The sequence below is a fragment of the Conger conger genome, chromosome 9 (genome assembly GCF_963514075.1).
Source record: "Conger conger chromosome 9, fConCon1.1, whole genome shotgun sequence".
Taxonomy (NCBI): Eukaryota; Metazoa; Chordata; class Actinopteri; order Anguilliformes; family Congridae; genus Conger; species Conger conger.
This window is the reverse complement of record NC_083768.1, coordinates 26244534-26258619: the sequence shown is the minus strand read 5'-3', so window position 1 is coordinate 26258619 and position 14086 is coordinate 26244534. Positions and strand designations below refer to the sequence as shown.

General features: G+C 38.5%; 1 protein-coding gene across 11 annotated transcripts in view; it reads right to left on the bottom strand.

Moving 5' to 3' along the window:
- dtna (dystrobrevin, alpha) overlaps window positions 1-9622 on the bottom strand; it is a 74664-nt gene extending 65042 nt beyond the window's left edge. For 10 of the 11 annotated variants that reach the window (XM_061253465.1, XM_061253462.1, XM_061253464.1 and 7 more), the window contains exon 1: window positions 1332-1511. In XM_061253465.1, coding sequence (XP_061109449.1) covers window positions 1332-1348 — 17 coding nt within the window. In that variant the 5' untranslated portion in view covers window positions 1349-1511. Of the gene's footprint in view, window positions 1-1331; window positions 1512-9459 lie in introns of those variants that run through there. The other variant, XM_061253463.1, reaches the window with a different exon arrangement.
- Window positions 9623-14086: the final 4464 nt, after the last annotated feature.

Here is a 14086-nt window from a genome sequence, read left to right as displayed (position 1 = left end):
TAGAAAAATATATATTGTAGCTACTGCATGCATTGCTCTTGCTTATGCTTCTTAGTATGCAGGGTATGTTACAAGTCCAGAGAAAGATATTAATTTACTGGATAGAAATCTCAAAGGATTCACACGAAAACAGACAGGAGAGTGGGCACCAAACTGCTTATGATTACAGCATGAGCAGGTACCACACAACAATGCAGTTATATTATTGAAGCAAAACGGAACAAGACTACTACTGCATTGTGGTCATTTCGGGTTTTGTGGGCTGATGACACTAATCAAACTTTTCATAATCTTGTAATTTATAAATCTGATGCTGTGGTAGGGGAAATGATCATTAGACAAATGAATGCAGCATAGGTGCTTGGTGCATGAATGGAAAAGCTCTCTATATTTTAGGCATAACACCACAATACCACTGATACATCAATCATCTCAGCTTTCTTAAGACTCAGGGCTGTATGAATAGTCAGTGGGTAAAATGTGGCTCCATCTCCCCAGAAACAGGAGATATGGAAAACAAGATGGGCAACAGTTAAGAGGTGGTAATTCTTTACAATATTTATGATGCCATTTATCTCCTTAACAAACATTATTATGAAGGAGTACTTACATTGCGATAGCCCTGCACACAGATTTTTCACTTTTGCACAATCATGTGAATTAGCCAAGAGCAAGACAGTTCCTTGCCCCCTATGTCTGCAGTCGGCAGGTCTCTCCGATCTAAAGCACACTTTTCCTCACTTAATGCACACATGCCTGCTTTAAGTGCTTATTTTGTAACCTTGAAAAGATCTTAATGCAGAATTTAAATAATAATCTTTAATGTCCCTGAATTAATAATGTTCCTGTATTTACAGGCATAACAACAAACAAAAATCCCTAAAAAACAACAACATGACAAAAGTAAGCATCTGACATCATTGCTTGGTATTGTTCAGAATATAGAAGCATGCAGTTAGTTTCATATGTCCCATGATTCATTGGCATTTCATGTTTTGGGACCTATTAGTCTTTGAGCAGCTGCAACTTATGGTGCATCCATCCATAATACTACTACGCCCTTGACAACAACAAGATAAATGCCGCTCCCCAGACTTTTAAGTCACCCATACTTCCCTTGCTTATTATAATGTAAAAATATTCTGAATTCTGTTTACAGCCGTTAACACAAGTACAAAGCAATTCTTAACCTTATTTCACACAGTCAAGCTGGTAAACAGCCTAGAAATTCAAAAACATAATCGACATAGGCATAGCTTATTATCGCTTTCACCATCAGTGCAACTACAGGAACAGGTTTCTCACTTTCCCCCCCTTCAATTTAAACATACCCTTCAGTGTGTACCATCGTCCTTCTGCGTTTATCTGTGTGTCGCTGAATAAATGTGAAAGCGTGTCCTCTCCCAAACAGCTGCGCATGCAAACCCTTCCCTCAGCAAATCCAACCAGCCGCGCGGGTGGAGGAGACTGGCAGGTATCTGAAATTGGAAACTGACTTGAACACGTCTGGCTCTGCCTCTATCTTTAACTTCAAATGAGCGGGCTGTGCATTCCTACACAGTGCTGTTGACACACAGCTTCTCTGCCTCCTCAAATCAGAGCGGAGCTATTCTCCAGCCCTTCGACTACCTCCACCAATCACAGCATGGTTCTTCTCCTGTCTATCTGCTGCCTCCACCAGTCACAGTGCCGTTCCTCTCATGCCTCTCTGTTGGCTCCTACACTAAAAGCCTGGTATCAATCATCCCGTGTGTCAGTCTGAATTTATTGCAGGAAAAGTATTTTTTTATTTATGAATCTAGACATTTTAAAAGCTTAACAAAGAACCATAAAAAGCATTTCACAACATGTTGTACTGTCGTTTTTGAACTTGCCCAGACATAATTCACCATTGAGGGTTGTATAACCTGAAATCTCCAACAGGAAAAATATACAGCACAGTTTCTCAGCATGATTGGCACATTAATTTGTTTTGGAATAAATTACCTACCATATCATACGTACTTACTGAATATGGCATTTCTGGAAGGTAACAACCTAGCCCTTATTTGTCTTTTATTCACATGTTTCTTTTTTGTTTTTTTTACAGTGGAATACAAGGGACACGATTGTCTTCTGTATCGAGCATTTACTAATCCTAGATGAATATTATATTTTCTTATGCAGTTATGGTCATATTTTAATATCACTGTTATACACAGTCATAGCTATGCAAAATATCCACACCTGCAACACCCCAATCTGGAAAAGGTGCTAGTGCTTGGGGATGCTCCAATGTATTGGTTCTTTGACCTGGTACTATGGCAACTATTTTAGAAAGAAAAGGAAAAAAAAAGAAATAGAAAGATTTCAGATTTTCCAATTACATTGGAATATAAGTTGCAAGCTGGCTAATAAGTATGAAGTCATGCATCATACTGTCGCAATTTCTACATATTTCTTGAATAATACAAATATTCTTCCTTCATAGGCTAAACATATACTCATTATGGATTGCTGCTTATTTACTTGCACAAGAATGTCTTGCCCTAGAATTCTTCACCAAATTTAAAGGTTTCTAAATGTCTGGCATTCAAGCACAGTAACAAAAACAAAACAGAGAGGTTTTTTAAACAAAATGTCCTAGTTTATAGATATCATATAAGTTTAACTGAGAGTGCCCTTGAAAATTATTCACACCCCTCATAAAGGCTGCATAAAATAAACAGTACAGTGAATGAGCTAAGTTGTATGCCCAAATTTTTTTTTTCCAAGTATATTATATTAGCAATCAATATAGCAATTAAACAAGTAACATGTTTCCCCGAAAAGATAGCAGAAAAATAAAAGCATATAACTTTCCCAAATTTTATATTACTTATTATAACATTTTCTGTATTGTTTATCGTATACAGGCGTCTTTGTTCATCTTTAGCAAGCACATCAATAATATTGGAGAACACTATATACATGATTGGTGAAGGTCGAAACTGCACTAAACACTAAATGGTATTTACCATCTTCACAATGAAATTACCAAAATACAAACATAGGATGAATGATTACAAGATTCATTCCACTTTCAAACACAAATATATAGCTGCATGGGAAGTGCCACTAAGTTAAAATTATGGACGGACCTTGTTGGATATTTGATTGTTCCAAATTTAACCCAAGTTATATGGCAATGGATCCCAACATGGAGTTTTGGATAAATAAATAAAAAATCAGCAATAAATCTGTACTCTTGTCTATGGGAACGCAAAACAATCTTAACGCAATGACGTGTTGTTAATCTCCCACTGAAGGCTTAAGGGTGAACTGTTTTAGGAAGAAAAGTAAGAAGAAATGCTGGCACAATTATTTAGACACAATTCAATTAATTAGTCACCTCTTATTCAATCCACTGTAATCAAGTATTAATTCAATAACTATAATATACTATTTACATTATGCAATGTACCAGATACCAGATTCCCTTGGTACGATTCAATTTTAAGTAGGACGTACTCTCAGAGTTCGTTCATTCATTGGACAGAAATTTGCAGGTGGAAAATGTACCAAAGCCTTTTGTAGGTGAACATAGAAATCACAGAAATCAACCAAATATGGGGATAATTCCAACGCTGATCAGTATGAATGACTTATTAGGTCAAGGTTTGTCAACAATGTGTTGATTCACATGTTGAAATGACATGCTGCAATCAGACACAACTTTTATACAGGACAAAGTTTGCTCTCAAAGTTGTTGTTTTTTTACTTTTACACAGCAGCACTCTATTGTGCACACAAACCCCTTTTCCCCCAGTTTACCACTGAATAATTTTAAAAATGTCCGCATTTTCATGGACTTTATCAAGCATTTGTTTTATGTCATCTCCGGCCCATATATCCAGAAGACAACAGACTTTTGCAGCACTCCATGTCTGTCCTCTGCCTCTCATTTTGCCACCTACTGCCAGCCAGCTTGTGTTATGTCAAAAATTGCCCGCTGACAACCCATACATACCAATTTTGGATCACTTCCTGCTATTGGGTCAGATTGCATTCTCACTGTGAGTGGTTGTTTGGTGTGTGTCCATTACACACATTCTCAAATGGCCAAACATGCTGATCTACTGTAAAGGACTAACCGGTCCAGGGTTCGATTAAACCGCTTCAAACATGGCAGGTGAGGAAGCAACCTTAGAGAAGTCTCTTAGCCATTTTGACTGCATGTAATGGGTGATATATTGATGTTGATTACATTACATTAATGGCATTTGGCAGATGCTCTTATCCAGAGTGACGTACAGTTGATTAGACTAAGCAGGAGACAATCCTCCCCTGGAGCAATGCAGGGTTAAGGGCCTTGCTCAAGGGCCCAATGGCTGTGCGGATCTTATTGTGGCTACACCGGGGATCAAACCACCAACCTTGCGGTTCCCAGTCATGTACCTTAACCACTACGCTACAGGCTGTTATGATGACACAGTTCAGCCCTATTCCAAGCTTGTCCAGAATCTTGCTGCTCACTGCTCACTGGCCATCTTGGATCTTGCATGCATACTTAGAAATAAACATTAGAAATAAACAAGAAGGCTAATTTCACTAGGCCAAGAAATCCTGACCACTTTGATAGAGTTCCAGAAAAATCACTTTTGGTTTTATGAAGGTGTAGTGTCAAACAGGCATAACAGGCATTGATGAATATTTCCAGTAAGTAGGTTAAGGTAAGTACCAGAGCAGTACAGTTGAAATGGACAGAAGCAGGAGCAATAGTTGCATGGCAGCCCTGTTATCGAAGACTTGAAAGTTATGGCATAGATACGAAAAGTGTAGGCCGTATGGATTTTTGTCCCAAAATATGTCTGTGGAGAAATGTTGTGATTCTCTGCAAAAATGTTTATCATTAAAGAACGTACTATCACCTATTGAGTGGTCCACAAAAGATCCTTAGAATTCAACCCAACTTTCATTTTTCAGAGGTTATGAAGCAAATTTAAAACTGAATTAGGGAATTGATCACAATTGCATAAATAATCTAATTGAACATTTCTAAATATCAAAAAGTTACTATAAAGAGCAGTAAACATTTAAAAACTAGATGAAATCAATATTTGTTGTGACCAACCTTCCTCTTTAAAACTATATCAATTCTCTTTGGTGCACTGCCCTGCAGTTTTATGAGAAAATCAGCGGGTAGATTGTTCCAGACATATAGGAGAACTTGCCACAGTTCTTCTGAATACTTTGGCTGAATCCCAGGCAGCCCCAATCAAGTTTTTATCTGAAAAGTAGCCTATTACTTTATAATTTAACAAAATACATAAACATTTTTGTAACATTTGATTTTTTGGAAATCTAAAATTAATTCAAATGCTTACTGGATTTGCACACATGATGAGTGATTGACTGTAATATTTTGAATGCGTCAATACTGTGTCTCAATTCTTGCAAGCCATTGAAAGGCTATAGAACTTATTTTGAAGACACAAGATAGTTTCAGTTCATTGTCTATTCTGTGGCTACATTGTCTCAACTGTGGATAAACATTATTTTGAACTTCAAGTAACTAAAGCTGTCTGTATCTTGAATGTGAAGCCTACTATTATGTCGATTAGGTGAGGAAGTGATACTGTCGATATTGGCACTGCTTTATGGGTTACTAGTGGCTGTTTGATACAGTAGCCTATTTAATGAGGTAAGCCTACTTCTACCTGTTACATTTATGTGGATATGAATAAAGTGGTTATAATCTTCCACCAAGTTAGCTAATGTTTACTAATGTTAGCTACACACTTGCATAGGCTACTCCACTAGTAGGCTATATTATTTCCAGCATCTAGATGGCAAAGCTATATCCCGACTGTGATATGCAATATTATTTCGATAAAAGTCTTCATGGATCTAACCTCTTCATTTTGGATTTGACTGTTCAAATGTAGAAAAATGTATCCCATATGTCTTAAATTCCCCTCACCACAGCAGCCTAAAATCCTGTGTCAGGGACCAAGAACCCAACGGTCACTCTAACAGAGCTTTGGAAGTCCTCTGCAGAGGGGAGAACCTGTTGGAAGGACAACCATCTCAGCAGCATGCCATCAATCAGGCCGGAAGCCATTCTTGTGTAAAAGGCATATGACAGCCGCTTTGAGTTTGCCAAACAGCATTTAAAGACTCTGTGACCCCAGACAGGGGCGACAGTTCACCTTTAGGCATGACAATGACCCGAACCATACAGCCAAGACAACGCTGAAGTGGGACAAGTTTCTGACTGTCCTTGAGTGGCTCAGCCAAAGCCCAGACTTAAACCCCATAGAACATCTGTGAAGAGACCTGAGGATGGCAGTTCACAGATGCTTCCCATCCAATCTGAGTTTGAGAGGATCTGCCAGGAATAATGGGATAAACCATTAATCCAGGTGTTCAAAGCTTGTACAGACTTACCCAAGAAGACTCAAAGCTGTAATTGCTGCCAAAGGGGCTTGCACAAAGTACTGAATTAAGGGTCTGAATACTTATATAAATGAGAATTTCAGTTTTAGATTTTTAGTGAATTTGCATTATTTTGCAAGATTTCTAAAAGCATGTTTTTACTTTGTCATAATAGTCTATTGAGTATATATTAATGCGCAAACATGGCAATTCTATCCATTTAAAATTAAATCGACAACACAATGAAGGGGCCTTAATATGTTTTGAAGTCACTGTACATGTGCAAAGTCAACTAGGTATCCAGCTAATTAGGTAACGGAGTGGTAAGCTAGCAACTTATAGCTTGGCTAGCTACTGTTGGCAAGTATTGAGGTGTTTCAGAAACTTGAAATTGAAATTGAAATGAAATTGAAGTGTGCAATAGCTAACATTCACTACTTAGAAATGATTGTGTCTAACATTAGCTAACTAGCTAACATGGCACCACCAACAGACTAGCTAGGATTACTAAATTTGTTCTAGTATGACTAGACAATTGTGCCCTGTGATGGACTGGCGACCTGTCCAGGGTGTATTCCTGCCTTTCGCCCAATGTATGCTGGGATAGGCTCCAGCAACCTTGCAACCCTGTTCAGGATAAGCAGGTTAAGATAATGGATGGATGGATGGATGACTAGACAATGCTAATAGGTCAAAATTTCAGAATGCTAACTAGCTTGCTTATGGTTCAGTTGCACTGTCAGAATAAACTTTCAGAGTTTAGATAGGAGTTTGATAACGTTACACTCAAGATTGACTGCCCTCAGTGGAAGCCAAGGTGGTTACTAACAACTCAGTAATATTACTCATGACTTGTTTGATCCTCATTAAACTACTTTTCTTGAAAATGTGCTTTCTCTGTTGCTCTTGCTTTTTCAATTGATTACCCTTAAGTATTCAACAAAACCACCTCCCCCAACCCGCCCCCCACCCCACTCCACTCCACTCACTCTTCCACTGCTGGTCTTCATTCCATTCTCCCAGGCTACTACTCATCTCCTGGTGATCTGGCTTTCACAAGCTTTACACAATCACTCATATAGCCTGGCTATTCTATTGTTTCTTGCACCTAGTACATAATTATTGTCTTTCATGGTTTCTCCTTTTCTGGCACAACTCACATTTACAGTCCCTGATATACGCCATCACATTTACCAAGTTTTAAGTACAGTTCCATCCCTATGTGTAATACACAGTTATTAATACATACTTTTCAATACCATGTAAGATGGCCTTTGTAGTGCAGAAAGGCATAATGTGACAAAATGTATTTTTCTATCATTACTACACAGCATGGTGTCTCATAATGTATAAATACCATATACCAATACAAATACCATATGATAATACAATTAAACAATTACTTTATGTTATTATGAAAATAAATAGCACAGTCTGATAATATATGCAATTTTGAATATAAAGTGTGGTCACTTTACTGTACATAAACATGGAAAGACAAACATTGTAGTCGAATACAGTGTATTCAATTGGAAAAGTAAGTGAGTAACAGAGTTACTGTACATTACATTACATGTTATTTAGCTGAGGCTTTTATCCAAAGCGACTTACAGTTGATTCGACTAAGCAGGGAACAATCCCCCCTGGAGCAATGTGGGGTGTTAAGGGCTTTGCTCAATGGCCCAGCAGCAGTGGGTGGCTACAACAAGGCTTGAACCACCAACCTTGAGGGTTCCAGTCATGTACCTTAACCACTACGCTACAACCGTACAGGTTAAATAATTACACTTCATTTAATGCGGTACTGCATTTAAATATAGAAAGGAACATAGTGTGTGTTAAAATGGAAAGTAAAAAAAAGACCGCATGGAAAAGTGTACAGGTAATGGTAGTAGGCAGCGATATATTTGTAGCCTACCTCAAATTGGGCAAATGTGCCTTTTTCAGTTCTAAAAGGCTCAAGTAGCCCAAACAGTAGCCATTACAATGAAAGGGAATAAATATTTTTTCTATTACAACCAGCCTACACCTTTACAGAAATATGATTCTAAAGCAATTATCTTACTCTAACTTACCAGTACGAGAGATTGCATAGTTTTTTTCACAGCACAGTATTTGCTTATATGGTGCGTTATTATATTGATGTATGATATCTGGCCGAAATAAAGCCTGAAGTTTCAAGCGCGCGATGACGTAATTGGAGAAGTGGCATTCTTATACAAGCGTTTCATTTTGAATTACATGTAAATGCAATAAATACAAATGTATCGGGTTTTACTCAACATCTGTTTTTTAATAGTATCAGTATCTGTAAATTATTTCTATTGAAAACGTTCTTCAGACCATTCGTATTGTAAATTGAAAGCACTGTATAAGCACGAGCGACGTAGGCTAGAGAACCTAATTTGACGTACTGTATGCAGGCATGGTGATTTCTGTTTGATATGTGAATGCTTTCCAAGGAATACAAAGGCAATATGTCCTTCATGCCCTAGAAGAAATCAATAAGGCTATTCGTTGGTGACTTATTCTGCAATCAATTTGACTCTGCATGTTGTTTAAATAAAACGCTTCACTATTGCTCTTCATAGCTTTACGCTCTGAGGATAGGCTACTTGGTCGTGCTTCCGTGTGTAAGAGATGACAGATCGTAGTAGTGTAATGCACAACCGTTAGTCTACCCAGTGCAAGCATATCCGACACGTTGTATCTCCATTTTCATCACCCTATATATTTATAACATTCACTATTACACGCGTGAAGAGAAGATAGGCCACAGAGACAATACGGTTTCTAGATTCTCACCGCAGTACCCTGCATCGTTACTCATGTCAAAGACAACTACAGAAGAGCAAAATGCCTGAATATGTCAGTTATTTCTGACATTCAGCCCAATCGTCTGTTAGCCTATATAAATAATCATAGCCTATTTTTTCAAGCTAGGGCGGTAAAGAGCGTATAGTATTTTCATGTACTGGTAAGCAGCATCAGCTGATTTTACCTGTGAGGTAATGCTCTAAGGTCATTTAACCCCAAATATCGCAGTGCTCTTGTTCTACTCACCAGGGTCTCAAAGGGTAACGTCAAGGATTGTATCATGCACATGCTTCGCGTCGTTTTTTCCAAGCGAAATCCAAGCACAACGTTACTCGACATACATTTTTAAGATTCTGTTTTGCTTTTTCGTTGCCCTCCCTGCTGCTTTCTCTGCGTCTCCTGGCGCTGATGCTTGTACGTAGCCAATGTTAATGAGCACAGCCGCACCTTTCCATTCAACTGGGCGCCACGGCCAGTGACGTATGGCGGAATCTCTCTGGCTGATTCAATACATCACGCAGATTGTTTTTTTATTTTATATATTTTTTCAACGAAACAACACCTAATAGCCACTGGTCACACAAACTATTACAAATGTATATGGGTTATTGTAGCAGATGTAATTTATCGTAAATACAAATTATGCATATTCATCTCTCGCGTTTCCACTGTCCCCGCCTTTTAAGATGGGTACACAGACACTGACAAGCGGAATCTTAGCATCCCGCAATGAAATGTATTTCTTCCTATGGAGGACAACTGGGCACAGAGCTGTCAGGCCGACAAGATACTGCTGTATTGTAACTGGAAGCACTTAAACTTGACAACATATTGCACAAACATTATAATGATTATATCTATATTATATCCATATCTATTTATATAGGGCCTTTCATGAAGGGTTTTACAGTAATGGGAGAGGTCATTGTAACCACTTACAGGGGGTGATGACAATAACAGTGTCAACTTAAGGTGTCGATGTATACTGTAAATAGCCATTAAAATAACAAAAGTGCTGACATGACAAAATAATAAGAATAATAGGTAGCTGGTGATACAGTGCCCTGGACTGTCTTGCTGGTCCTTTTTCGTACTGCCTGCAGGAGCTGATGGGGTATTGGCGGCAGTAGCCCCAGTTGAACCTCTCCATGAGTCTGTGGAAATATTAGGGACTGTGTTTTGGCTTGATATTGATTACTTGCCAACAGCATGGAATAGCAAATCCAGATATTCAGTGTTACAGGCTACTAATATTTTGGACTTGACTCGTTGTCCAGGTCAACTTCCTCAGTGCTGACTTCGGGACAGAATCGGAGCAGATCCAGTCTAGAGTCACTTGCTCTATGGGACTGCAGCAGTAGCAAAGCACAACTAGCATTAAGATAACATTAGTCACATTGTGTGTGTTTTATTACAATGTGGAATCAAAAATGGTGAAGCTAATTACCTCTACCAAATGTGCACCTTTTGCTGCTGAGATCTCTGCACAGAGATTGCTTTAGCCAGTTACACAGAGAGAATTAATCAGTTACGCTTTGATCTATGAAATAAGAAACATTTTCTTTTGTAGTAGGATTCCCCTTTAATTTCTGGCTATTTTAGTAAGCCTAGCCATGCCACTTTTCAGTAGCCTAGGTTACTGTAAACAGTAGAGAGGCTTAAAGCCATGCCAGACATTTAGATTTAACAAGACTAAGCATGCCTAATTAACCAGATGCTGGATACAGCCTATGGGGAACATTGACTGAAACATTTGACCCACGATTTTGTCCATAAATGGTACTGGACCTTTTTTCATGTAGGTTCCAGAAGATACTTCCTTACTACTAAAAGTAAAAGAGATATAGGCTTTGGGGCAATGCCCTGTGTCCTAAAATTGGTGGTGTGGCATGAAATATATCATGGAACATGGATTGGAATTCTCTGAATCTATGGACTTACAGTTGCAGTATTTATAGTTATCTGAGTGGATTATCAGGATATCCAGTTATCCAGCTTTCAAATTCAAGTATTGCCAGCCATTTAGAGTGCTTAGGATGAGTTAGTTACACTGTAACCTAAGTATTGCTAGTTGTGGTGGTAACGCTGCTTAATAAGAGGAAAGAGAAGCTAGCTGGCTATGCTCTTTCCAAAACATTATATGCATATTTCAGAGTTTTATGTAGCCATAATTGACCAGCTGCAGCAATGTATGTGTATCTGATTTACACATCTTTGATCATGGCTAAGGCTGGGTGTATGCCACAGAAGCAGGCCTGGGTTAAAATAGTCTTTGTTTTAGATTCAACTACGTTTCTGCATTTGACTAAGCATTCCTGGTATATTGGAACAAATAAAATGATGCCCCTGTCAACAATGTTGATGGCCAGCACTCCTTCCTGCATTACAGTAACATTCAAAATGTTATGTTAAATTAAAAGAAAAATAGCGTGCTCTTTCTTTGCCTGATGGACCAAATTATTGATTTTAAGTGCACCAGTCCCTTTTGTAGTCCAATACTTTTAGCTCGGGTGGACAACCAGAGAAGTGCCGCCCCCATACATGATGCTTACGTTGGGAGGGGCCCTTGCTAATTTTCAAATTGCCCTGCTCTGGAAATCATGCAAAATCTGGCCTGCTGACTGGCTCATTCTGCATGCTAAAGCCATAACGCTGCCTGGGTCGTTCTCCTTGTGATGGCGAGACAATGCTTCTTGAACCGTTGAAGCTTTCAAACCAATTGTGTAACAAATTGTTTAATTTCTCATGGTCTCAAGTGCACACTAGTGACACCTGCTGGTAAAATAATGTACAGCTTCCAAATAATCATGTGCCTCATGCTACCTTCAGTAATTTGTGTTTTTTAGTCTATTGCTCCAAGTTAATTACTTTTAGTTAAAGTTTGCTACAATTGGTAATTTCGGACTTCTAAAGGTCAAGAGAAGAATTTCAGCAACAAACACCCTCAAACCACAAGCAATTAATGCTTTATTAACGAAACACAATTAAAGGTACAATAGGTAAGAATTCTTTGTTAAACAATTGTTACAAGACTATTGTAAATCCCTTCCTACCATTGAAAAAGGTTCACTGACATGTTGACTCACCCTCTGGCTGTGTTTATGGTCCTTAAATATGGGTTTCATAGGGTGCATTTGTCAGACCGTCACTCTGTATCAATACATTGTACAGCTGTACAACAATTCAAGCTCATTGGTTGAAAATTGGTTATAACTGCCACAGCCAATGGCGTGGGGGCTTATTCTGACTGTTCGTGTAACTGCCCAAATTGCACTCCAGACAAGCGATCACTGAAACTCTGTATGCTATTGCTTATTATCCAAGCGAAGACTACATATCTAATGATAAAACTGTGGTGAGTGAACACACAATGTTAAGAATGACATAATTCACATAACCTGTGGCCACTGTGTCTTTTAAGTGTCGCAGCATTTGATGACGTGTTTTGAGGCGTGTCTATTATTCCTGTTTAATCATAGACTATATACGCCAACGCTTACCAACTGTTTTCAGCTACAGAATTGTTTATTTACGTGGGATTAAAATAAATCGCTGCAGTTTTCTCACAAACCCCGACGTGGTTTATTTTCGCACTCACTACAAAACCATACCTGTTTATCATGTGTGGTGGACTATAATATCTTAGTTATATAGGCAACTAGTTACATAGCCAAATAACTTGCTTGCTCACAATATATTTGGTTAGCTGGTGAAAACTTCAAAAAGACAAGAAAAAACTAAAAAAGTGTTGTGTAGCACGCCAAAGTCAAAATTTCATAAAGTCTCCTGTTCAGTGAACATTTTCTTACAAGAACACTACGAAAAGACGGCAGGCTCTATTGCGTTTGTTACTTTCAGCTTTCCAAAACAGTGTATGAGAACACTGAACTGGGATGCGTTTCCCAATAACGGTGTCTCTTAGCGCTTTACGATGACTCTCTAAGGTATACTTTACTAAAGTCGTTTACTTTTCTACTTGTGTTCCCCGAACTATCACTTCGGCGGTTGCTTAAGGGATTGCTTCTACATGCGACGTTACTAGGCCCATCAACTTGCTATAAGATCGATTATACACTCCATGCAGCGACTGTTTGACTGCATTATGAGATAAAGCAGTGTTATTTATTAATAAAACACTGCAGTAATACTTCAGTCCAAATCTTCAATTTGTCGAAAAAAGACATCTTCACGAGGGAAAGACGACACCACGGCAGCAAGTTCTTCAGGAAAATCAGACTTTATTAGCACACGTGCATAAAGCCGGATCAGTTCTCCAGAACTGAACCCCGACTGTCATTTTTACACCCATTTTATACACAGTTACTCCACCTACAACTCCTCCTCAAACCTCATTGTGGCAAATCACCCACTGTTCTTATCTTAACTCCTCCCAAAGCTTCTCCCACAACATCATTGTGGCAAATTGCCAAAGGTTCTTATGCTCTGCCAGCTCTGTAGAAAGTTCAGGGCGTTCTGCCAACTACGAACAAAGTTCAGGACTCCCCCCGTCCTCACTTCACCCCGCACCTGCTCTTGGAAAACTACCAGACCTCATAAAGTTCTGGATGCCCCCCCTCTAACACACACGTCATCCATTCACGTCACTCGTATCTTTCACTTTTATAAGACAAACTAAGCAGCAGTAATATACAATAATTGAAAATATACAGACATACTAAACACTTGATTAATATTATCTTCTAATATTCATTTCTAATATACAGACATACTAACCATTTGATTAATTATTCTCTTCTAAGTGAGTAAATGTACGTTGCATTCTTTGCTCTCATTTCAACAGTTTTCACTGTGGTTTCTTGCGTTTTCATAAGCTCAGCTATAATTAATGTTCTAGGTTCATTTGATTTGATAA